Below are 22519 nucleotides of genomic sequence, written 5' to 3'. Positions count from 1 at the left end.
AGCAGCAGCCCAGGTGGGAGGAAACACTGGGTGGAACCGGATCGGGCGGCAGCACACTTTTTCTGCAAAGGGCCGGAAGGTAAATATTTTAGGCTTCGCGATGATCGCAAGTGCTTTTCTGCAAGTGCTTTTCTGCCGTTGTCTGCCAAGGCAGCCGCAGACAATACATAAATGAAAGGTGGCTGGGTTCCAAGGAAACTTTATTTACAGACACTGAGATTTGAATTTCATGTAATTCCCGTGTCTCATGAAATAGTCTTTTGATCTTCAAGCATTTAAAAAAGCAAACTGTTTCCTTTTTTTTTTTTAAAGATTTTATTTATTCATGAGAGACACAGAGGGAGAGAGGCAGAGACCCAGGCAGAGGGAGAAGTAGGGTCCCCGCGGGGAGCCCGACGCGGGACTCGATCCCAGGACCCCGGGATCACGACCTGAGCCGAAGGCAGACGCTCAACCACTGAACCACCCCAGCGCCCCAGCAAACCCTTTCTTGACTGGCGAGCTGAACAAATGCAGGCAATGGGCTGGATGTGGAGCTTGGGCTATAGTTTGCCAACCCTGAAGATATATTTTGGGGTCAGGAATGGTCGTTCTTGGTGATGGATTGTAGAGGTGAGAGAAACCCCGGTTTCTGACTTGAGCAGAGGGTGGAGGGTGGTGCCTTTCCCGAGTGGGAAGAGCTGGGGAGAAATAGGTTCGAGGGGAGATCAAGAGTTTGAAGAGGGACATGCTAAGAGGGAGAGGCCTGGGAGTCACTGGCTAAGAGATGTCTAGGGGATGGTTGGAGCTCAGATGAGAGGTGTGGGCTTGGAGAAAAAAACTCTGGGAGTTGCTGGCATATAAAGCCAGTACTTAAAGCCACGGGAGTGGATGAAATCATCTAGGAAAAAATAGTAGGGAGCCTTGAAGAGAAGGCCTGGGAGCCAACTCCAGGAGGTCCCGTGCTGGAGGAAGAGGGGTCTGTGCTGGAATACAGTTGACGCTGAGACGGAGAGAGAGGTAGGGGACCTGACCTGGGTCCATGGGGCCATCTGTTAATACAGAAATGAGGTCATACAGTTGACAGTAAACTTTATTGATGGTGACATAGGTCATGGACTTACTTTCACGTTAGTACACATTCTTTTAAAAAGCTCTACGCTCTTTCATTCCCCAGATGTGCCATAATTAATGTACCAGTCCCCTCCTGGTTCCCATTTCTGCTGCTCGCTTGGGTGTCTTTGAGACTCGAGCCAGTGTTTCCGTAAACCAGTTCCTACAAACTACAGCCCATGGGCCAAATCTTTAGCCGCTTGTTTCTGTATAGCCCACAGCTAAGAATGGTTTTTACATTTGTCATGGTTGGAAGAAAATAATGTGATTCATAAAAATTTACATGCAATTCAAATCTGAGCGCCCATAAATAAAGTTCTTTTGGAACACGGCTCTGCTCATTCATTTATACGTTGTCTCTGACTGCTTCCCCGCTACAATGGCAGCGTTGAGTAGTCGTGACAGATTATCAGATGGCCTGCAAAGCCTGAAATATTTACTACCCAGACCTTTATAAAAGAGTCTTTCCCGCTCGCTCCAACAGAACAGCCCTGGGAAGTCCGATTGGGTGTGGTTTGGCTCATGGGCCCATTCCGGAGCCAATCACTGAGTGTTCCCCGATGTCACGTCTGGTCACCCAGTGAGGCCCGAGGCTGGGGGTCAGCCCCACCAGCACCACATGGACTGGGTGTCCTGCAGGGAAGGAGCCAATGTAGAACAAGAGAGAGGCTCTCTAAAATAAAGGACTTGGAGGAAAGTTACTAAGAGTATCAAGACTGACTACTGGGCCAGAGAAGGTCTGCTCAGTCTCTGTTTTGATTCTTTGTCAAAGAAAGAAGTTGCAGAAGCTGTTAAGAAGGAGCAGACGTTCAGGCCAGGTAGGGAGGTGATAATCTGCTTTCAGTGGCTTTGTCTTCTGGCCCCTGTGATCGTCCTGGTGCTGAGTAAACTTGGAGATACCTGAGAAGTTGTCGTGGATATTTCAGGACAACTGGGGTAGGGGGTGGGGGTGGGGGTCGTAGCCCTCCACGGTTTCCCACTGTGTACAGAATCAATCCTTAACCAACCCCTGACCAACTCCCGTGGCCCATCTCCTGACAGTCACTCCCCAGAGTCTGTCTCTTCTCAGAGTATGCTGTGGGGGCCAACTCCCTGATGACTTCCCTCAAGCTGCCAGACGGTTGACATGACTTCTCCTCAGAGTCTCCGCACTCCCCCAAGCAACTGCTTGACCCTCCATGCCCATAGTACTTCATCATGTTTGTTGCATGAGTGGATAGTTGAGTGCTGGAAGATTTGAGATGAGCAAATAACCAGTTTTAGGAGGAAGAAGGCAGATTTTAGGAACAACAGATTGGTGATCATGTCCTTAACCCCTAACAAAATTCTGGAACCCGTTATTAATTGAGCACTTGAAGAAGAGTCCATTTTTCTTCAGATGAGCCTTTTTTTTTTTCCTGGTTCTTCCCCATTTGACTGGTCCTCCACCAGAAGGGGAATAAGACCTGTGATGGGTGGTTGGGTGGCAGCCTGAGTAGGGAGATTGCTAATCCCAAAGCCCTGATGGGTGTTGATCCAGGGGCAGAAACCTAGTGCTGTGGGATCTTCCTCTTCCTGTCTTCTTCCTGAGGACCTTGATGACCCAAGAAACAAAGCAGGGAGAAGAGGGCAACCTTTTTGGGTGACATTCATTTTTCTGTTTTTTTTTTTTCATCCACCACAAAATTATCGAGCACCTTCTATGTACCAGGAACTGTCACAACAGTACTTCAAACAACGATGGCGTGGTTGCACAACACCGTGACTGTACTCACACCACTGAACTGTACATTTAAAATGGTTAAAAGGGTAAACCTCACACTCCATGTATTTTGCTGCGATTTCGAAGAAAAGGTTGTGGCAGTTGAAATGATAGAGCCGACTTAATCGGATGAAATGTAATAATAGCACAAGTGAAATATCCCATAAAGTTCCACCCTTTCTCCAAGTCAATCAGAAGAGGATGGCAGAGATGAGGACCTGCTGCAATGCAAATAACTGGTTTCTAGTCATTGGCCACAAATTGATAGTCTATTATTTGGGGTTAGCTTGGTGAACAGTATGGCATGGCTGTCCAGGGTGACCTCATCAAGGGAGAAGATCTAAAACTTGCGGAGAGGAGGCAGACATGGATAAGGTTAAAGGAGGATGGACAGGGGCTATATGGGAGGCAGATTTTGGCTCGAGATAAGGCCGTCTCTCCCCAGTGACAGCTGCGCAAAAGCCAGTGGACTTCCTTGGGAGGTTGTGGGTGCCCATCACTGGAGGGGGCAAACGGGTTATGAGAGTGGCCCGAGAGAGTTTCCCTGTTCTGATAATCTGACCATTAACTCCTGCGGTTTCTCCAGAATTTGTTGGGGGAATCTCTCCTCATCCATGATCTCCCTCAATGATCCCAACTTTGGCTCCCATCACTCCCAGTGCTTGGATAACTCCCCGTCCTGTTCTCAGCTCCAGCTCTGTGTGTCCAGGAATCTGTGTGACATTTGGCCTGGATGCTCTGTCGCTCGAGCCCAGCAGAAATTGTTCTTCCTCCTAAACATGCTTCATTTCCAGGTCTCCCCACCTTATGCTGTGTGCCCACGTATGCCCGTTTGTTCAAGCCTCTGGGACATCCTTGACTCTCTCCTCCCCTCCCCCCCCCCCCATACAAACAAAACCATCCCCAAGCCAGGTCATGTCTACCCTTGGAATACCTCCTGAGCTGGGCCCAGGCATCACTAAGTGACTCAGATGAGATAGTGTCCAGTTGGTATTTTGAAACACCTATTTTAGATGTGGTTTACTTTTGCTGCTCTGAACAGTGGCAATTTTCATGGGGTGGGAAGAGCGGGGAGAGAACGAGGGAAAGGAGGGGAGGGATGGCTCCTTAAATTAGTCACTTCAGATGCTGTAAGAAAGACCCAAAATAACAGTGACACTTAAGTAGATGCTTGCTCTCACCCATGTGACAGTCCGGGTACGTCCAGGGCTGATACTGCAGCCCGTCGGGGGGCGGGGGGGGGGGTTGTGTCTTGCTGTTCTGAGGTCCCCAGAGGATTGCCTTTGGAGCATGGTCTGAGATGGTGACCACAGCTGTGTTCCAGCTAGTGGGAATGGGGAGGAGAAGAGGGAGGGCATGTTCCCTCTCTGTAAGGGTATGACCCAGACACACACATCAGTTCCTCTCCCATCCTGTTAGCCAGAAGATGGTCACAGGGACACACCTCTCGCCCACAAGGCAGGCCGGGATCTGTAGTCTTTAGCTGAGGGACCATGTGCCTAAACTAAAAATTCTACAGAAGATGAGAATAATATATATGAGGGGGAAACTCGTGGTTCCTGCCACAGTCATCCTGTGTATTTCAGCGTGACCTGTGTGATGCTTAGTTGGCTCAACCGCAAGGATGTGGTATGTGAAGATTTAACACACTAATGAAGTTCCACTAGGATCCAGCAAGGCATTTCTTTTTTTTTTTTTTAAAAGATTTTGTTTTATTTTATTTATGACAGACAGAGAGAGAGAGAGAGAGGCAGAGACACAGGCAGAGGGAGAAGCAGGCTCCATGCAGGGAGCCCGACGTGGGACTCGATCCCGGGTCTCCAGGATCACACCCTGGGCTGAAGGCGGTGCTAAACCGCTGGGCCACTGGAGCTGCCCAAGGCATTTCTTTTATACATGGGAAGACTGAGTTTAGAGAATAACTGTTAAAAAAATGCCTAGCAGTGTCAGAGTTGGGACCAGAACCCTAAACTTTGGGCTCATTTTCTGCTATTTCAAAGGGATCCAGTTGAGAGGCCCCGAGGCAGTGCCAGGAGGACAGGTCTCTCAGAACTGGAGAAAAGCCACCCTTCCCAGCCTGTCTACCTGAGGAGCTGCTCATCATTTTTCCGGACCCACCTTTAGGGTAGTTATGTCTCTGAGGTACCTCCAAGTAGCCCTCAGCGTATCTGAGTAATATACTGTATTGAAGTGCAGGAATTCCCCGGCACTAAGAAGTGCAGGCTGCATGGAGTGCAGGCTCCATGAGGACAGACACAGCTTAGTCATCTCTCTGTCCCCAATGCCAGTACTCCGTGAATCGCTAAATGTGCTACCGAATACATGAATACACAAATGCATGTATATTCAAGGAGTCTTTGAGTTGCAGGTAATAGAAGCTTAGCTCAAACTAGCTTGAGAGAAAAAAATCCAAGATTGGTTCAAGTATCTGGGCAGTCTAGATGTGTACTGCTTCAGGCATCACTTGCTCCAGGTGCTTTAACTGCTATTTTCAGAAGCTCAGCCTCTATGCTGTACTGGTGAGCACAGATTGACGCTAGTTAAGTGGTTTGACTCTTCTTGCCCTCCTGGTAGGAAGCCTTGTCCAGGCAGACCCCGCAGGGATTGGGAGGAGGCAGGGGGTTAAGAGATACAGGGTTGGTTACCGGTGTGGACAATGAATTCCTCTTGAGCATCCCTAGGTTGGGGATGTCTTGGTATAGAGTCTCGGCCTTTGTTTCTTGATTTTGGCTTAATGGGGCACATCTTGGGTCATCTCTTGGGAGCTTCCCTGTGGCCACACCCCTGCTGGGATTGAATGAACTTGCTGTACCTTCAGGTCAAGGGTGGCCTGGGCGCCTCAGTCCTGCTTCTCGGGGAAAGCCAAGGCACTGTGTGTTGTTTCCTGGCAGGGCTCCTTGGAGTTCCCACATTTGGCTGAAACTGGGATGAAGGAAGAGGAGGAGGGAGAGCTGGCTGGTGACTCACTGGGAGGGGTGGCACATGCTGGACTCCAGGGCAGGTCCCTCCAGGAAATGAGAATTCCCCTTTGTAGAGAAGGTGGGGAGGATGGTACAAATGCAGCATGAGATCTGCGTGTCTCCATGAGGCTCTGAGGCAGGGGCACCCCATCTCTCCCAGTGAGCGGTCATTGGCTCTCTGTTCCCAGACCATGTTCCCATTCCCTGAGCAGAACTGGGTCTCTGAGATGCGTTTCTCCATCCCCGTCTCAGCCCCCGGGGCCCACCTGTTGGGGTAGGAATCTCTTGGTGCTGTGGAGTTCTCAGGTCTTCTTGGTTCTAGGTTGTCGGGCTTTTCCCTAGGGTAAGCCGTGACAGTGGGAACTTTGCCGGGTTCAGAGTCTAGGAAGGACTGGCCCCATGGGCCCGGGCGGGAGTGGCAGGCGTAAGCAGCAATGGGAAGGGTGAGGGAGGTGGCCTGGGAAGAACAGATAGGCCTTGGTTTTCTCCTGGGGGTGAAAGGGAGGAAGGGACTCGTAGGATCTGGAAGCTTCTTAATCTTTAGTCCCTGGTGCTTCTTTGGAGGGGGGGCCGGGGCAGCGTGGAGGCCGCGGCCTGCTAGCTTTTCCTGTGGCCAGCGGTCGCCCTTGTAGGCTGGATGTGGCGCCCGCCAAGGGGCCTTTGTGAATGGAGCGGAGGCTGCTGACTCCGCGGGCCGCGAGGCTGTGCGGCTGCCAGGCTAGGACTGGGAGCGTCTGGGAAGGAAGTGGCTGTCCAGGGCCTCCCGCGGTGGGGCGGGCGGGTGCACCCGGTTCGGCTGAGGGACTCCCGGAGCCCTGGGCGCTGGGCCGGCCCGAGGTGGGAACCGAACCCTCTGAGCTTGCTGACGGCAGGTCGCATCACGTTAACACAGGCACCTCGCTCGCCCGGGCCTTTGTTTTGCCCCTTGCAAAATGGGACCAAGCGGACCCGGCTGTGTCCCCGCGTGGCTGGGAGAAGGGGACGTCTTTGCGTTCTCGTTGAATGGGGCCGGAGCCTAAATCCAAACGGGTCCAGTGGGACGGGGCGGGGGTGGTGGTGGTGGTAAAGGTGGATGTAGCCGGCCCATGGCAGGTGCCGCGGGGTGCAGCCAGGGGCAGGAGAGGGCCTCCCTGGCTCAGGTCTCACCTGTAGCCCCAGACACATCCCTTAGCCCTGACTCTGGCCTCTGAGGTCCACCCCAGACCAGGCCTCTTTCATTTTTTTTTTAAGATTATTTATTTATTCATGAGAGACACACAGAGAGAGGCAGAGACACAGGCAGAGGGAGAAGCAGGCTCCATGCAGGGAGCCCCACGTGGGACTCGATCCCAGGACCCCAGGATCTCACCGCGGGCCGAAGGCAGATGGTCAACTGCTGAGCCCCCCAGGCGTCCCTCACCCAGATCTCCTTTATCTCATTTCTCCTGCAGATGCTGTCAGTTGTCTTTATGGAGCACAGCACTGATCCTATCCTTTCCCCTGTTCTAGAACCTTCAGCGGCTCCCAGTTGCCTTCAAGATAAACTTCAGACTTTTCAGCCTATTTCTACACCTGACTCCATCCTCAGCCCACGTTCTCCCCACCAGCTATTATCTGGAGCCGAACTGATCCAAGCTGATCTGTGCACATTCTTGCCCTGAGCCGGCCAGCCTTGCCTCTACTTGCCACCTTGCCTCATCTTCCTTATAGTTTGTACCAGCATCCCAGCTGCCCCTGCTCCGGGCGCCCTGGTCCTGCCTCCCTAGTGACTCAGTTCCCTTCTGCCAGCATGTCTCCAAAAAGCCCTCAGTGGAGAGCCTTGTAGGGAGTGGGAGGGAGGACCTGCCAGTGGGCAGTCGCAGCCTTCCTTCTTGGAGCTGGTCCAGGGGGGAGGAGGTGAGGGCGGGCCTGGGGAAGACCCTTTGAGACCAAGGCCTCACTTCCTCTTCCTTGCAGGCAGGGGCAGCCTTCCACCACGGAGAGCCCAGCTGTCAGCTGCCGCTCAGGAAGATGCTGCGTCGGGCCAGCGCGGATGTGGGTGTGCGTTTGGCCGCGGCCCTGGCAGCGCTGTGGTTTTGCATCACAGGTGAGGGGAGCAGAGTGGAGGCTGGAGGGGGGCACCCATTCCCATCAGGGCTTCGGCTAAGCCCGTCTGCCTAGCAGGGACGAGGTGGGGGGAGTTTTGGCCAACTGCCTCCCACTGTCCCCTGTCCACTCATTTGCACTGGGATTCGACAGGCAACTTATTTTGCATTTCTTCGCCTCTGTCTCCTCTTCTGTAAGCTGGTAATGTGAGCACTTGCTGTGATAATGCTGTTTCTTGAACACACAGTGTGTGTTCTCCATCCCGAGGGCCTTTGCACAAACTGTCTCCTTCCTCTGCCTGGATCATTTGTCTCCGGACATTGGCATACCTTGATCCTTTATTTCTTTCTTTTAGGTCTTGGCTCCTATGTCACCTTCTTAGCAAAGTTTCTTGGCTACCCTGTAAAAAATAGCACACCATCTCTCCCCACCCTCGACTTTACTTCGTCATGCTTCTTCCCAGCCTTCATCTCCGCCTGACACGTTGTGTTTTTACCGCTTATTGGCCACTCTGCTCAAAGAGTAGGGTCTACCCCCGGTGCCAAGACTGGTGCCAGCCACATAGTAGCTGCTCAGTAACCATGTTGGATAAATGATGTAAATCTTCCCACGCAGCTCTTGGCACACAGTCAGCATTCAATAAGGGCATTATTTTGAATAACAACATCCTTACCATATTTTAAATCCTAACCAGCCTCTGGCAGAGGGAAAGACTGCCTTCTTCTGCCATAGGGAATGCAAAGCTGAGTGTCTGGTGCCCCCTCTTGATCACAAAGAGGAAGCAACTCTAGCCGCCGCTGCTCTTGATTCTTTTACGGAAAGCGCTTCCTTCCGGATTATTCCTCCCACAAGTTTCATCCCTAAGTGCCCCCCCCCCCATAAGGGGCACCAGTTGGAGAGCTGGCTTGGGGCATGTGGTATTGCATGGAGAGATCCAGGGCCAGCATAAGACCTTTAGAGACCTCTACACGCTGCAAAGATCATGATACCCTCTCCCTGTGAGTTATTCACAGTAAAAATACTGTGGGCACCTGGGTGGCTCAGTCCATCAAGCTTCTGCCTTTGGCTCAGGTCATGATTCCTGGGTCCTGGGATGCAGCCCCACATCGGGCTCTCTGCTCGGAGTCTGCTTCTCCCTCTCCCTCTGCCCGGACAGCCACCCCCCCCCCCCCCGCTTGTGCTCTCTCTCAAATAAATAAGTAAAATCTTGAAAAAAAAAAACCAATAAAAACACTAACCATAAGGTGTTGTTTTTCTAAATGCAAGAAACTTTTAAGGGGTGCTCTATCCAGTCAGCTTTGTGTCAAGACTGTTTGATCTTTACACTTTTTTGAGTGTGCTTGCAGTGCTGGTGGCCAAAGCACACACTTACCCAAGAATGGCAGTGCCAGGGTAGGGAGCGTGCCTCCCCCAAAGAAAGGTTCGGGGATCCCTGTCTAACCTTTCGGGGCTCTAAAAGAAGGAGGTGACAGAGGAATGGAGGTAGAGGTGACTGGGTGAGGAGGCTTGCCAGTTCACAGGTTAAAGGGCAGGGGAGGAACAGGGGAATCTGCCCCAGGGGGGTTTTCACTGGCTATGCCCCTGGCCCTGGTTCTGAGGATGAGTTGATACTAGGCTTCTGGGATTTCTGCTCCTGTGTTCCCCTCACCTCCAATTCATCAGCAGGTCCTCATCAATAAACCTTGAATCTGTCCCATCTTCCTTATAGTTCGTACCAGCATCCCAGCTGCCCCTGCTCCGGGCGCCCTGGTCCTGCCTCCCTAGTGACTCAGTTCCCTTCTGCCACCCTCTGGAGCTAAGCCAACATCACTTCTTACAAAGACCCCTGAATCCATTCTCCACAGAGGAGCCGAAGTGAGTTTTAAGCCTTGTTGGCCAGATTATGCCTGGTTCCCGCCCCCCCCCCGCCCCCCTACAACCATCACCACCTGCAGTGACTTTCCGTTGCATATGGCAAACCTAAGTTCTTTACTGTTTTTTTTTTTTTAAGATTTTATTTATTTATTCATGAGAGACACACAGAGAGAGGCAGAGACACAGGCAGAGGGAGAAGCAGGTTCCATGCAGGGAGCCCGATGTGTGGGACTCAGTCTGGGGCCCCGGGATCACACCCTGAGCCAAAGGCAGCCGCTCAACCGCTGAGCCCCCCAGGCGTCCCTCTTCACTGGTTTTACAAAGCCCTCACATCCAGACTCTTGGCCACATTGGACAGCTACCTGATATTTTCATTTAGGGAGCCGAACCTTGCCTCAGGGCCTTCCCATCTGCTGTTTCCACTGCCATGAACACTTCTCAGCCTGCATTATAATTATGACCAACTCATTTACATACCTAATAACCTCAAATTTCTTCTGAGATATAAATTTACATGAGACACTGCCTCACTACAATCCACTATAGTGTCCTATATCTTATCGTCATAAAAAACAACCACATCAATGTTATATCTTCAACTAACCTCCACCGACAAAACCAGAAACAAACCAACATTATCCCACCCAAGACCACAAATTACGCATGCAATAAACTCCACCACAAAATACGAACCAAAGTCATGAACACAACTTAACTCCCTATCCTGCAATCATACTTTTAACCCACCGATAACCTATATCTCCAACAGGCCGCTAGCCACAGATTCAACCTATATACGACCAACATCACCATACCTTCTTCCTATATAAAATACATACACCCATTCTACACATTATTACATACCCTTTGCTATACATCAATTAACCTAATCAAACCACCACAATCTCACTCCCACTGAATATACATATACAGTAGTCATCTCATCTTCCACATAATTTAAATGAACCCTTCTGTCTAAGAATACCCTCTCTTTTCTCTGTTCATTCCCCCCCCCCCCCCCCCCCCCTTCCCCCCCCCCCCCGCCCCCCCCGCCCCCCGCCCCCGCCCCCCCCCATTTCTCATCTCAAAGGGTGGAAGAGTCGGGAAGGGGAGGAGGACTAGGGAGGCGTCAGGGGCCCTGCCCCCTCACTGGCCCACCCCGTTGTCCCCCAGGTGCCGTGGAGGTTCAGGTGCCCGAGGACCCCGTGGTGGCCTTGGTGGGCACCGATGCCACCCTGCGCTGCTCCTTCTCGCCCGAACCCGGCTTCAGCCTGGCGCAGCTCAACCTCATCTGGCAGCTGACGGACACCAAGCAGCTGGTGCACAGCTTCGCCGAGGGCCGGGACCAGGGCAGCGCGTACGCCAACCGCACGGCCCTCTTTCCCGACCTGCTGGCCCAGGGCAATGCGTCCCTGCGACTGCAGCGCGTGCGTGTGGCGGATGAAGGCAGCTTCACCTGCTCTGTGAGCATCCGGGACTTGGGCAGCGCCACAGTCAGCCTGCAGGTGGCAGGTGAGCACCCTCCCCGGCTGCACCCTCCAGCTGCCCTGGGCCTCTTCCCCGCTGTGCCCCCCCCCCCCCCCGACCCCAGGACTCAAGACCTGTTCCTCCAGGTGCCCTTTCCCCCACGTGACCCCCCCCCCCCCGCCATCCCGTCCTTGCAGCTCCTCCACCTCTGCCCTCTGCCCCACTCCAGCTCCCTACTCGAAGCCCAGCATGACCCTGGAGCCCAGCAAGGACCTGCGGCCCGGGGACACGGTGACCATCACGTGCTCCAGCTACCGGGGCTATCCGGAGGCCGAGGTGCTCTGGCAGGACGGGCAGGGCGCACCCCTGACCGGCAACGTGACCACGTCGCAGATGGCCAACGAGCAGGGCCTGTTCGACGTGCGCAGTGTCCTGAGGGTGGTGCTGGGCGCTAATGGCACCTACAGCTGCCTGGTGCGCAACCCGGTGCTGCAGCAGGACGCCCATGGCTCCGTCACCATCACGCCCCACAGAAGTCCCACAGGTTCTTTATTTTTGTTTCGCTTATGTCCCGTGAGAGAGGGAGGCTTTGTTCCATCAGAGGGGCTGCGGGATTGGAACCTTGCTCCCTACCTTCAGTCTCCACAATGGTGAAGTTCCTAGTAGTGATGACAGGAAAGGTGAACAGGATGAGGAGGCGGGGGCCTTACCTTGCTGGGCGGGGAGGACAGCCGTCACGGGCCTTCTCCACCTCTGGGACTCCTGACTCCAGGGCTCCAGACGCCTCTGGAAAGGATGGAGAAGCATTCGGATCTCCACAGAGAGAGTAAGGATAGGCGAGGGAACGGATCCATCAGCAGGCGGGGGTTTGCTAGGGCTGGATACTGTCCCAGGCCTGCCCCCCCACCCCCTCCCAGGCACTGTCAGCCCGAGGTCAACCCCCTGTAATCCTTGTAAGATGGGGGTGACTCCACATCTGGAGATCGGAGACTCAGTCTGCTCTTGGGTCTGGAGAGAAAGTGGGAAGATGGACAAGGACCTGGGGGTTAACAGAGGAGGAAGTCTGGGAAGCTGCGGGTGGATAGGCTGGCACGGCCCTGCCCCCCCTCACCGGCCCACCCCGTGTCCCCCAGGCGCCGTGGAGGTCCAGGTGCCCGAGGACCCCGTGGTGGCCCTGGTGGGCACCGATGCCACCCTGTGCTGCTCCTTCTCGCCCGAACCCGGCTTCAGCCTGGCGCAGCTCAACCTCATCTGGCAGCTGACGGACACCAAGCAGCTGGTGCACAGCTTCGCCGAGGGCCGGGACCAGGGCAGCGCGTACGCCAACCGCACGGCCCTCTTCCCCGACCTGCTGGCCCAGGGCAATGCGTCCCTGCGGCTGCAGCGCGTGCGTGTGGCGGATGAAGGCAGCTTCACCTGCTTCGTGAGCATCCGGGACTTCGGCAGCGCCGCGGTCAGCCTGCAGGTGGCAGGTGAGCGCCCTCCCCGGCTGCACCCTCCAGCTGCCCTGGGCCCCTTCTCTGCTGTGCTGCCTCCAACCCCAGGACCCAGGTGCCCTTTCTCCCACGTGACACTCCCCCCCCACCCCCGTCCAATCCTTGCAGCTCCTCCACCTCTGCCCTCTGCCCCACTCCAGCTCCCTACTCGAAGCCCAGCATGACCCTGGAGCCCAGCAAGGACCTGCGGCCCGGGGACACGGTGACCATCACGTGCTCCAGCTACCGGGGCTATCCGGAGGCTGAGGTGCTCTGGCAGGACGGGCAGGGCGCACCCCTGACCAGCAACGTGACCACGTCGCAGATGGCCAATGAGCAGGGCCTGTTCGACGTGCGCAGTGTCCTGAGGGTGGTGCTGGGCGCTAATGGCACCTACAGCTGCCTGGTGCGCAACCCGGTGCTGCAGCAGGACGCTCATGGCTCCGTCACCATCACAGGTAGGTGTGGGGGGTGGGGGGCGGATGAACAGCTGGGGAGATGCAGGGAGCTGTGCCTGGTTTCTGAAATAGGAGTTGGAATTTAGGCAGGTTTGGGTGATCAGAAGCCTTTTTATTTATTTATTTTATTGATTCATTTTAAGTATTTTATTTAAATTCAGTTTGCCAACCTATAGTATAACACCCAGTGTTCATCCCATTAGGTGCCCTCCTTAGTGCCGGTCACCCAGTCACCCCCCACCCCCGGCTCAGAAGCCTTTTTGAAAAACATATTCATACATTTCAGGTGTCTCAAACCCTCCACCAAGAAGTCCTTAAGGGATTTGCTTGAAGGAGCTGATAAGGGTCGTTTGTAATAGTCACCCTCCTCCGAGTGCCTTAGCTGGTGCTTGTGCTTCTTATACAGGGACGGGGGTAGCTCCCTGGACTCTGGGGGTGCGGTGGGAGTTCTAGGGCAGACGCCACATGGTGGGGAGGTGCTTTCCTCCGGGTGATGGGAAGGCTTTGCTGCGTGCATGGGCACCATGGACACCACCGAGGCCCTGGGAGTCGGGTGTCCGCTGCAGGTGGGGGGAATCGCTGCTGCCCCCATGTGGTCAATCACCAGATCGATGTTGCTCATTTGGCGGTTCCCTGGATTGGGGTCCCAGCCCAAACACCCTCCCTTCCTGTAGTGCCCACCTCAGTGGGTGCTGCTTGTGCCTGGGGTGGGGGGGGTGGTGAAGAGGGCTCAGGCCCACCCTCAGGCCATGGGAGGCCATCTCCATCTGTGTCGGGACATCAGGTTGGCTCCAGGGACCTCCTCACATTTGCTGGTGTCAGGACAGTGGGTTCTATCTGCATGGTTGGCCTCTTTCCCCTTCCCATGACTTCCACGTGCCTGGTGTGTTTCCAGAGAGAATAAGAAATACCAGGTAGAGTGAGATTGGCAGAAAAAGTGAAGCTTTCTAAGAAGGGAGGCAGGGGCCAAAGTGGGCTAGGGCGGCTGGGAGAAATCCCCAGGGACAGGTGGGAGTTGAGAAAGCCTTGAAGGATCGGTGGACTTTGTGATAATTTGCACACTGGGCTGAGCTGGATATTTGCCATGCTGTGCAGAAAAGGTTTATGGGTGTAAAAGGAGTTGTAGGGAGACCGCTTACCCCATCTAAGAGGGGGAAAAGAACCCTTTTATTTTAAACTTCAGTAGCTCACATATAAAGCACTTTTGTTTCAGAGATGAAGCCAAAGCCCAGAGAGAAGAGAGAACTTTCCCCAAGTTTGCAGACGTGCACAGTGGCTTTATTTTTTTTTGGGGGGGGAGGGGGCAGGCACCTCTTTGAAAATTAGGTAAATGATAAATGCAATAGTTGGCACTTATGTTTAGAAGGTGCATGAGCCCCCCCTCACCTGTGGGGTGTGTGGCCCTTGGCTCTGGGACCTGGCCGTGAGCATATGAGCCAGGACCAGAATCCAACCTTGAGCCTCTCAGCCTCATTTTCTCTCCTCCCCACCACCCAGCCTCCTGTTTTTGGAAGAGCAGGTCTGGCCTACTTTGGAGCCCTTGGCCTGTATTCCGCTTCAGGCAGCTTTGTGCCTGGTAAAACATTCTGGGATTCAGAATGTCAGTCCTGCAGCCTGGTGCCTCCCACACCCGCCGGAGGTTCGTGAAGTTACGTGTGCTGTGCTCTACGAAGCAGGCACTGGATGTGGAGCCGCAAGACCCAGGTCTGAGCCCTGCTCTTCACTCCAGGGCAGGTCTGGCCTGTGGCAGGCACTGTCAGCAGCCAGGGGGTGAACGCAGAAAGAGATCTTCCCTACTCCGGCCTATATTTCTGGGGCTCTGCTCCCTCCTTGGCTGCAGGAGCCCCAGCCGGGGTCCCAGGGGTTTCTTCCATGGGCCTCCCGGGCCAGCCTTCCTGGGCCCTCCTGTCAGCCGCCGTCCTCTCCTGCTCCTCTGGGTGATGGGCCCCTTTGGTTGCAGGGCCCTGAGCGGCAGCTCTGAAGGAAACATCTGCTGCGAGTGTCTGCACCCCTGCCCGGGCCTCTGCTGCCGACGGCTGTCCTGGCGCTGCTGTCTGCGCTGCAGGTGCCTTCTGCAGAACCCGGGGGCCCGGCCGCGGCTGCTCTCTCCAGAGAGCAGAGCCAAGCAGTCCTGTCTTTGGCCAGCTCTGACGTCCCCGAGGCTTCTGCCCGGGACCCAGCATGGGCTCAGGGCCTGGGCTCCTGGCCGGCGTGCTCAATAGCCGCTGGCCCTGCCCCAGGTGTGGGTGCCTGCAGCCTTCCCTGCAGGGTGAGGTGGCGAGCAGAAGGGCCCTCACCGTCTCACAGCAGCATTCCCCTGGCAAGGCTCCTCCTCCGGGGTAAACCCAGGACCTCACCACGGCACCCTCGGTTCCCACCCCCACTGCATGTGGGGCTCCCCAAACATTTTCTGTTCAGGGATGGATAGTAAATATTTCAGGCTTTGTGGGCCACAGACGATCTCTGTTGCTGCTGCTGATTTTCCTTCCCCTTCTGCTCTTCCTGTTCCTTTTTTGGTAACCCTTCACAAATATAAAAACTATTATTAGCCTACAGGCTGTACAAAAACAGACCACAGGCCAGATCTGGCTCGGAGACCAGCCGGCTCCCTGATCTATCGGATGGGGGATATCTCCAGGCAGGGCTGGAATAGTCAGAGAGGGCCTCCAGAGGAGGTGAATCTTAAACTGAGTGAGCGTTTGGGAGCATTTTTTTTTTTTTAATTTTTTAGTAGGGGAACCAGTCAACAATGGCGTGGGGGCTGGAGGGAGCCAGTTGTCTCTGCCGAGGATGGTTAGTTCACCAGCTTGGGTGGAGCAGAGGTTCCTATAGTAGAAATGGAAAGAAAGGTTGGGGGGATGGTGAGCAGCAGCCACGTAATAGAGGTCTTTGAGAGGATTGAAGCGTTATTCAAGTCGGTGCGGAGCCATAGAAGGTTCTAGAGCATCATGGATGGCAGGCTCTTCAGCCTGCCAGGTTGAAGCATGTCTGCAGCAGCCATGGCTGTCAGGGTCTGGATGTGTCTCGGTGTGTGGGGAAGGGGCCTGGGAACTTCAGTGAGCTCCCCTCATAGTGTTGGAGCTCCCCATTCACACCTTGTGACCCCGGGTGTGCTGTCCTCAGGGACCAGGGGGCCAGGCGTGACCGTCTCTTCCCACTCTCCCCACTCCCCTCCCAGGGCAGCCCATGACATTCCCCCCTGAGGCCCTGTGGGTGACCGTGGGGCTCTCTGTATGTCTTGTCGCACTGCTGGTGGCCCTGGCCTTCGTGTGCTGGAGAAAGATCAAGCAGAGCTGTGAGGAGGAGAATGCAGGTGAGTGAGAGGGTGTGTGCATACATGCACGCACACACGTGTCTTTGGGTACGTTGGTGTGTCTGTGACATCAACATGCAGGTCACTTCCTGGTGACAGAATGAGCATGAGTGTGCACTTGGGCCCTGACTGTGTGTGTGGCCTGAGGCTGAACATGTCTTCTACCTGTAGACAGGCGTGAGCCGGCCGGCCGGGGTGTGGCTTTGGGCGTCACTGTGTGAGGGTGTGTCTGCCTCCCCGTGGGCAGGGTCTGAAGCAGCTGCCCTTAGCTGGGCTGCGGTCAGTATGAGTTGACTTTGGCAGGTGGTGGGTGGACGTTGGTCAATAGGTGCTTTGAGCTTGACAGCTAAGTGTGTCAACTCTGGTGAGTGCGGGGTGGTGAGCACGCGTCGGGGAGTGGGGGGTTGATACTGGTGGGTGGTAGGGGGGCACGCAGAGGCTTCCCCAGGTGAACATGAAAGTGGATGGTCAGAGGTGGGAGCTGGCTGGGTGTGGAGAAGGAGGGTGCATATGTGGAGAAGGGACAGACGGGTGGGTGCAGCGGTGGCGGGGCAAGCTGTAGAAGGACAAGTGCATGGGGAGGCGGGCAGGGCTCCTGCTGGAGGCTGGTGGTTGATGGGTGGATGGGTGAGACGTGGGGTCGGTGGGTGGCCAGGAGGAGGGGTGAGGAGGCGGGGCTTGTCTGGGTGAGGGGTGGGCTCTGCTCTGTGCTGGTCTCAGACTCCCACCCTGTGCCCAACAGCTGGACCGCAGGTCAGGCCTACGCAACCGGCTCACCTACGTCCCGCACTCTGGGTGGAGAACTGCAGTAACAGCAGTGGCCTGAGAGTCTTTCTTTACCGAGTTCTTTTCTTCCAGGTGCTGAGGACCAGGATGGGGATGGAGAGGGATCCAAGACCGGTGAGTCTGAGCTTAGAGCTGGTCTTGGCTGCAGGAAGGACACAGGGGCGGGGACAGGACTCTAGGGTCTGGAGCCACAGTGGCTTGAGGTTTGAATGAAGTGTGTTCTGTGGATGGTGGTCCTCTACGCAGGTGAGTCTGGTCTTTGCTCAGTGTTAGGCCTGGATGTGAATCTCCCAGGTGCTGCTTCATCTTTCCCGCCTCCCTGACCTTTCTACCAGGGCCGGTTCCACTCTGAGTGACCCTGCACTGTGGGGTCTGGTGGCTTCCTAGGGGAAGAGTGAGGGAGCAGGAGACGGGGCGGCCTGGGCTTCAGCTCCAGCTGCCACGTGTGGGCTCCGTGGCCTTAAGCAAGTCACTTTGCTTTCTGGGCCTCAGTTTCTTCATCTTTGGGCCTTGGTTTCCTCCTGATGACTGCCTCCCTTCATAGGTTGTATGGGTTTAATGAGATGAGATAACGTGTATAGAGGGCGCGCTACCATCCCCGGTGCCTGGTCAGTGCTCGATATCTCGGAGTCTTGTTAGTAGGCAGACAGTCCCGTTCTGGTTAGAGGCTGTGTGACTTTGGTCAAAGTGCTTTGCAGCTCTGGGGTTCAGTGTCCCTCTGTAAAATGTTATCCTGACGCTGCCTCGATGGCACCGGAGGGCTGTGCTGAAGCTCTTTCGAGTGACTGGATACACGGGTGGTTTGTGAAGGGCATGGTGCTTCAGAGACACAAACCCAGAGCCCAGCAACTTGGGGCGGGTGCCGAGCCACCGGTGTTTTGTCACCACTGGAGGCCTCCCTGCCCTCCCTTCTGGGGCTCCTGGGCTGGGAGAGGCAGGTTCCCGCTGAGTCATTTGGGATAGTGCCAGGTGACACCAGTCCCCTCCCCGCCCCCATGAAGGCTGCGGGAGACTGACACCTGGGGATGCTGAAAATTCTGCCAATTAACTCCCTGCCTTTGGTGTGGAGGCAGCCCTGGGATCAGGCCTCATTTTTCTTGCTCAGAGGCAGATGTAGTTGCCAGGGGGAGGAGGTGGGGCGAAGAGGACGGCCTAGAGATTTATTCAGTCTCGGTTCCGCATGACCCCAGGCCCACCCAGGATGGCTGCAGCCTCCTGTAGCTTCTTACTGCGCCCCTGTTTTTTTAAGTAGACGCGGGGTGCTTCCAATTCCCTAGCTCCCTGGAGGGCAGGGTAGCCGTTCCCACTGTATAGATGTGGACAACCGAGGCCCAAAGAATGGGGAGTGACGGGCCGCAGAGCGGAGCTAGGCCTTGGGACGGCGGCCCAGGGCCCCTTCCCTGGGGCTGGGAGGTTCCCCTCATCCTCCCAGCCTCTTGCAGTCCCTGCAGAGCTCACCTCTTCCTCGGCTCCCGTCCCTCTGCCCGACTCCTGACCCCATCACTTTCCGAGGTTCCCCCTCACTGTGTGCTCCTTCCTTTTTTGCAGCCCTGCGGCCTCTGAAACACTCTGAAAGCAAAGAAGGTAAAGACACGGGGTGCTGGAGTTTGTGTGTCTGTGTGTTTGTGCACCTGAGTGCGGGGCACTGGGGAAGGTCAGCAGCAGTGGGTGGTGATTATCACCTGGTGCCTGGTGACCTGAAACTCTGTCCCCGGGAGAGCAGCCTTGACTGTCCCCCGGTGAAATGGCCGAGGGCAGAGTAACCAAGGCTCCGGATGTGACAGGGGCATCACAGAGACAGGCATGTATTCCCGTCTCCTGTAACCGTCTAGGCCCGGGTGGTCTTCGGGCCACTGGTGTCCTCGACCTGGGCTCCATTTATTGGTTTCTGGCCTCTTCCACTCAGAACTTCCATCCCTTGGCCCAAGAGGGCTGCTCCAGCTCCCAGGCCTTCTCCAGACACGGGGGGGGGGAGGGGGAGAGGAAAGGGAGGAACGTTTTTTTTCTAGGGCTTGTCTAGAAATAGCTCCTGTTACTCCAGTTTCTGTGCTGGGGCAGGACCTTGTCACATGACGCCTCACTCAAGCTGGGCTAAGGAATGTGGCTTCGGGCGGGGCAGCCTAATTCCTGGTCCACGGTGGGTGGTTAGCAGGTGGGTGGTTAGCAGGTCGGTGGTTAGCAGGTGGGTGGTTAGCAGGTGAGTGGTTAGCAGGTGGGTGGTTAGCAGGTGGGTGGTTAGCAGGTGAGTGGTTAGCAGGTGGGTGGTTAGCAGGTGGGTGGTTAGCAGGTGAGTGGTTAGCAGGTGGGTGGTTAGCAGGTGGGTGGTTAGCAGGTGGGTGGTTAACAGCCGGTAACAGTCGTTATTACTCATCTTCTGTAACATCAGCAGGTACATTAGGGGGTGGTTGGTTGGGGGTGAGTTTGAGATTCTTTCTTACTGAAACCAACCAACAGCGACATCTCTGTATGTGTGTTTGGGTGGAAATATATGTGATCCTGTGTGTGTGTGTGTGTGTGTATTTTGAATGAGACATTCCTGGATGCAGACTTGCCACTCGATGTGAATGGCTTCCACCTAGAACATCAAAGTTGGTTGCTACAGGTCATGGAAACTTTCTCAGGTTGCCTGGGCATTCCTGTCAGGGTATAGACTTTCACTGACTTCCCGGATGCTCGTACCCACACCTAGGGGAGGAGGGAAGGACGTAAGCCCTGTCTTCAGGAGACTTCCAGAAGGGTGGGGGTGGGGAGCAACGAGGCTTTCAGCGACCTCTACAAAATACGTGATTCAAGAGGGTCAGAGACTCAGACTTTGACAGAAGGCAGTCAGAGGGCTTCAGGAAGGCAGCACTGTGCAGAAGAAAGAGGCCCCAGGGTTTGGAGGGGGGACCTTGGGGCTAGTCTCTGCCTCTGGCCTTCCAGGAAGTTCCCTCATCTGTGGAACGCACACCTCCCTTGCAAGGTGGTTGTGAGGATTAGGCAGGGTGACAAATGCAGAAGCAAGAAGTCCTTTTGAATGCTGTAGAATGTTCCCTGGCAGTCAGGGACCTATGTTGGGGTAGGGAGGGATGGAGATAAGTTATCTGCCTCCTTGTTCTGAACCAAATGAGGCATAGAAGCATTGAGCAGATGGAGATGGAAATGTCAGCTTGGTACCAGAAGAGAGCTGCAGCTGAATGGCCTGGGTGCGGGGTGCAGTGGGCTCCCCGTTCCTGCTCCCACCAGGCAGCCTGGCCGCCCAGTCTCTGGTCACGCTGGGTGCACACACAGGCGATGCCCAGGAGGGAGGACTGCTTCCCCCGGGACAGACAGACAGAGCTCAAAGAATGGGAGAGGAAGCGGTGGGGTCACACAGGCCCTGGTTTCTGAACTCTCCCCAGGTCAGGGGGTCTGAGTCCACTGGGTGCCCCCCATGTGGAGACAAGGGTCAGAGGGACTCAGCGTGGGAAGGGGAGCTGGAAGGGATTTCTTGCTAGTGGAGGGGAGGGAGCCAGGCCAGGGAAGATGGAGGGGGATATCAAGGAGGGGGGCATGGAGGGGACAAGTGTGCCAGGGAGAAGAGGGCAGGTGATTGGGCAGCGTGCGGGGCAGGTGGAGCCATGGGGCTGAGAGAGGGCTTGCGGGAGTTAGGCAGCCCCCCTGGGGCGCCTCTTGGTCGGTCTGATGGCCAGCCCTGTGCCTGCGCGGGCCTCCAGGGCGGTGCTCCGCAGAGGGGCTGCTGGTCAGAGGGCAGCAGCCGCTCCCACAACACTCCCCACCCAGCAGTGCCTGGCCGCGGGCCTGGGCTCTGGCGCACGCCCAAGAGCAGGACTCCTGCATTTAGTGCCTTTCCCCCCATTTTTTTTCCATCTCAACATGCAGATGATGGACAAGAAATAGCCTGACCATGAGGATCAGGGAGCTGCTGCCCCTGCCTGGGGGCTCCCTCCCCTGGCTGCACTGGGGCCTCAGTGTGAGCCCTGCCCCCGACAGATGGCTCCCACCTCAGCGGGTCCACTCATTCTCCAAAGGACAGAGAGACCACCCGCAGCCTTATTTCTCCAATGGACGTGATTCCCAAGTCAGCCTGCTGCCTTATTTCTCCAGTGACACGATACGTAAACCATCCTGCTGTCTTCTTTCTTATGGACGTAATACAGACACCACCCCGCCGCCTTATTTCTCCAGGGGATATGCTGTGTGGACCTTCTGGCTGCGGCAACATTCAGAACGATCCTCTGCCTTATTTCTCCAAAGACAGGAGACACAGTTGCCCTGGCCTTCTTTCTCCAGTGGCCCTGATACACTAGTCATCATTTCTCAGCCTTTCCTCCTCACCGCTCCCCCCCACCCCGAAGCCCATCTCCTTAGAAAGGGCCACAGCAGCTTCAGCATCTCCTTGAGTCCACGGGCATCTCCCTCCTGCCTCCTCCTCCTCCTCTGGCCCCCACGTTGGCCTCCTCCCTCCCTCACTAAGTGAAGACAGGGCCCTTCCCCCCAGGCCCGCGGGGGCACACAGGTGCTTGTGCTGGAACATGCGCGGGGACACGTCCTGACCTCCCTTCGCCCAGTCTCTCCCGTGGTGCCCTGAGCTGTGCCCTGTGAGCTCCCTCCCCGTGGGAAGCATGTGCTGGTCACACTGGGTCCCCGGGTGTCTGCGTGGGCCCCCTGGGGGGTCCCTTTTATCCCTCTGCTTTTCCCTCTTTTCCTTTTGTTCATCCGGTCTAGTAATGTTCATTGAGCATCCATGGGGTGTCAGCACTGTGTTAGGTACCGGGGACCCAGGTGAGAAGACAAGCCATCCTTGAAGGAGCTCATCCTTCAACTGGCTTCTGTGAGGAGATAGACAACTGCGGCTCATGAGGGCCTTCTGCCCTGCCCCCTCCTGTACCCCTCTTCTGTGCTCACAGCTTCCTGGATACCTCACTCCCACCCCATCCCTAACCCCTACCAGGGCAGGGGGTGGGGGCAGAAACCTGGAGAGACAGGCGGTTTCCAAAGTCTTTCCAGGTGTGAGCAGGTGGGCAGGTGGCCAAGGCACCCGGGCCCCGGGGAACGGAAGCACAGGTGAAGCCTGGGGACGGGGCAGGGCCAGGAGGGCCGCAGGGACACAGCCTCTCGCCCCTCCCATGGTGCTATTCTGGGGCTGGGAGGACACCTCCTGGCTTGTCTCTCGCTGGCCCCCAGCCCCCGGAAAACTTCTGAAGTCCTCCCGCTGACATTTCTTCCCCGGGAATGGCAGAGGTGGCATGTCTAATTTAAATGTGGGACTCTGAGGAATTTTGTTAACTGGGGGTGTAATTTGGGAAAAATAAACGGCTTTGTAGAAA

General features: G+C 55.7%; 1 protein-coding gene across 2 annotated transcripts in view; it reads left to right on the top strand.

The window, feature by feature from the left end:
• CD276 (CD276 molecule) overlaps positions 1-22519 on the top strand; it is a 27991-nt gene extending 5472 nt beyond the window's left edge. The window contains exons 2-11 of one of the 2 annotated variants that reach the window (XM_055320113.1): positions 7282-7481; positions 7729-7858; positions 10885-11223; positions 11408-11722; positions 12312-12650; positions 12815-13111; positions 16290-16424; positions 17283-17324; positions 18759-18794; positions 21072-22519. In XM_055320113.1, the coding sequence (XP_055176088.1) occupies positions 7783-7858; positions 10885-11223; positions 11408-11722; positions 12312-12650; positions 12815-13111; positions 16290-16424; positions 17283-17324; positions 18759-18794; positions 21072-21094 (1602 nt within the window). In that variant the 5' untranslated portion in view covers positions 7282-7481; positions 7729-7782 and the 3' untranslated portion in view covers positions 21095-22519. The remainder of the gene's footprint in view (positions 1-7281; positions 7482-7728; positions 7859-10884; positions 11224-11407; positions 11723-12311; positions 12651-12814; positions 13112-16289; positions 16425-17282; positions 17325-18758; positions 18795-21071) is intronic. The other variant, XM_055320114.1, reaches the window with a different exon arrangement.

This window comes from Nyctereutes procyonoides, unplaced genomic scaffold (assembly GCF_905146905.1).
Source record: "Nyctereutes procyonoides isolate TBG_1078 unplaced genomic scaffold, NYPRO_anot_genome, whole genome shotgun sequence".
In the NCBI taxonomy this organism is placed as follows: domain Eukaryota; kingdom Metazoa; phylum Chordata; class Mammalia; order Carnivora; family Canidae; genus Nyctereutes; species Nyctereutes procyonoides.
The sequence above is the reverse complement of the archived record's forward strand: the minus strand, read 5'-3'. Positions and strand labels throughout refer to the sequence as shown.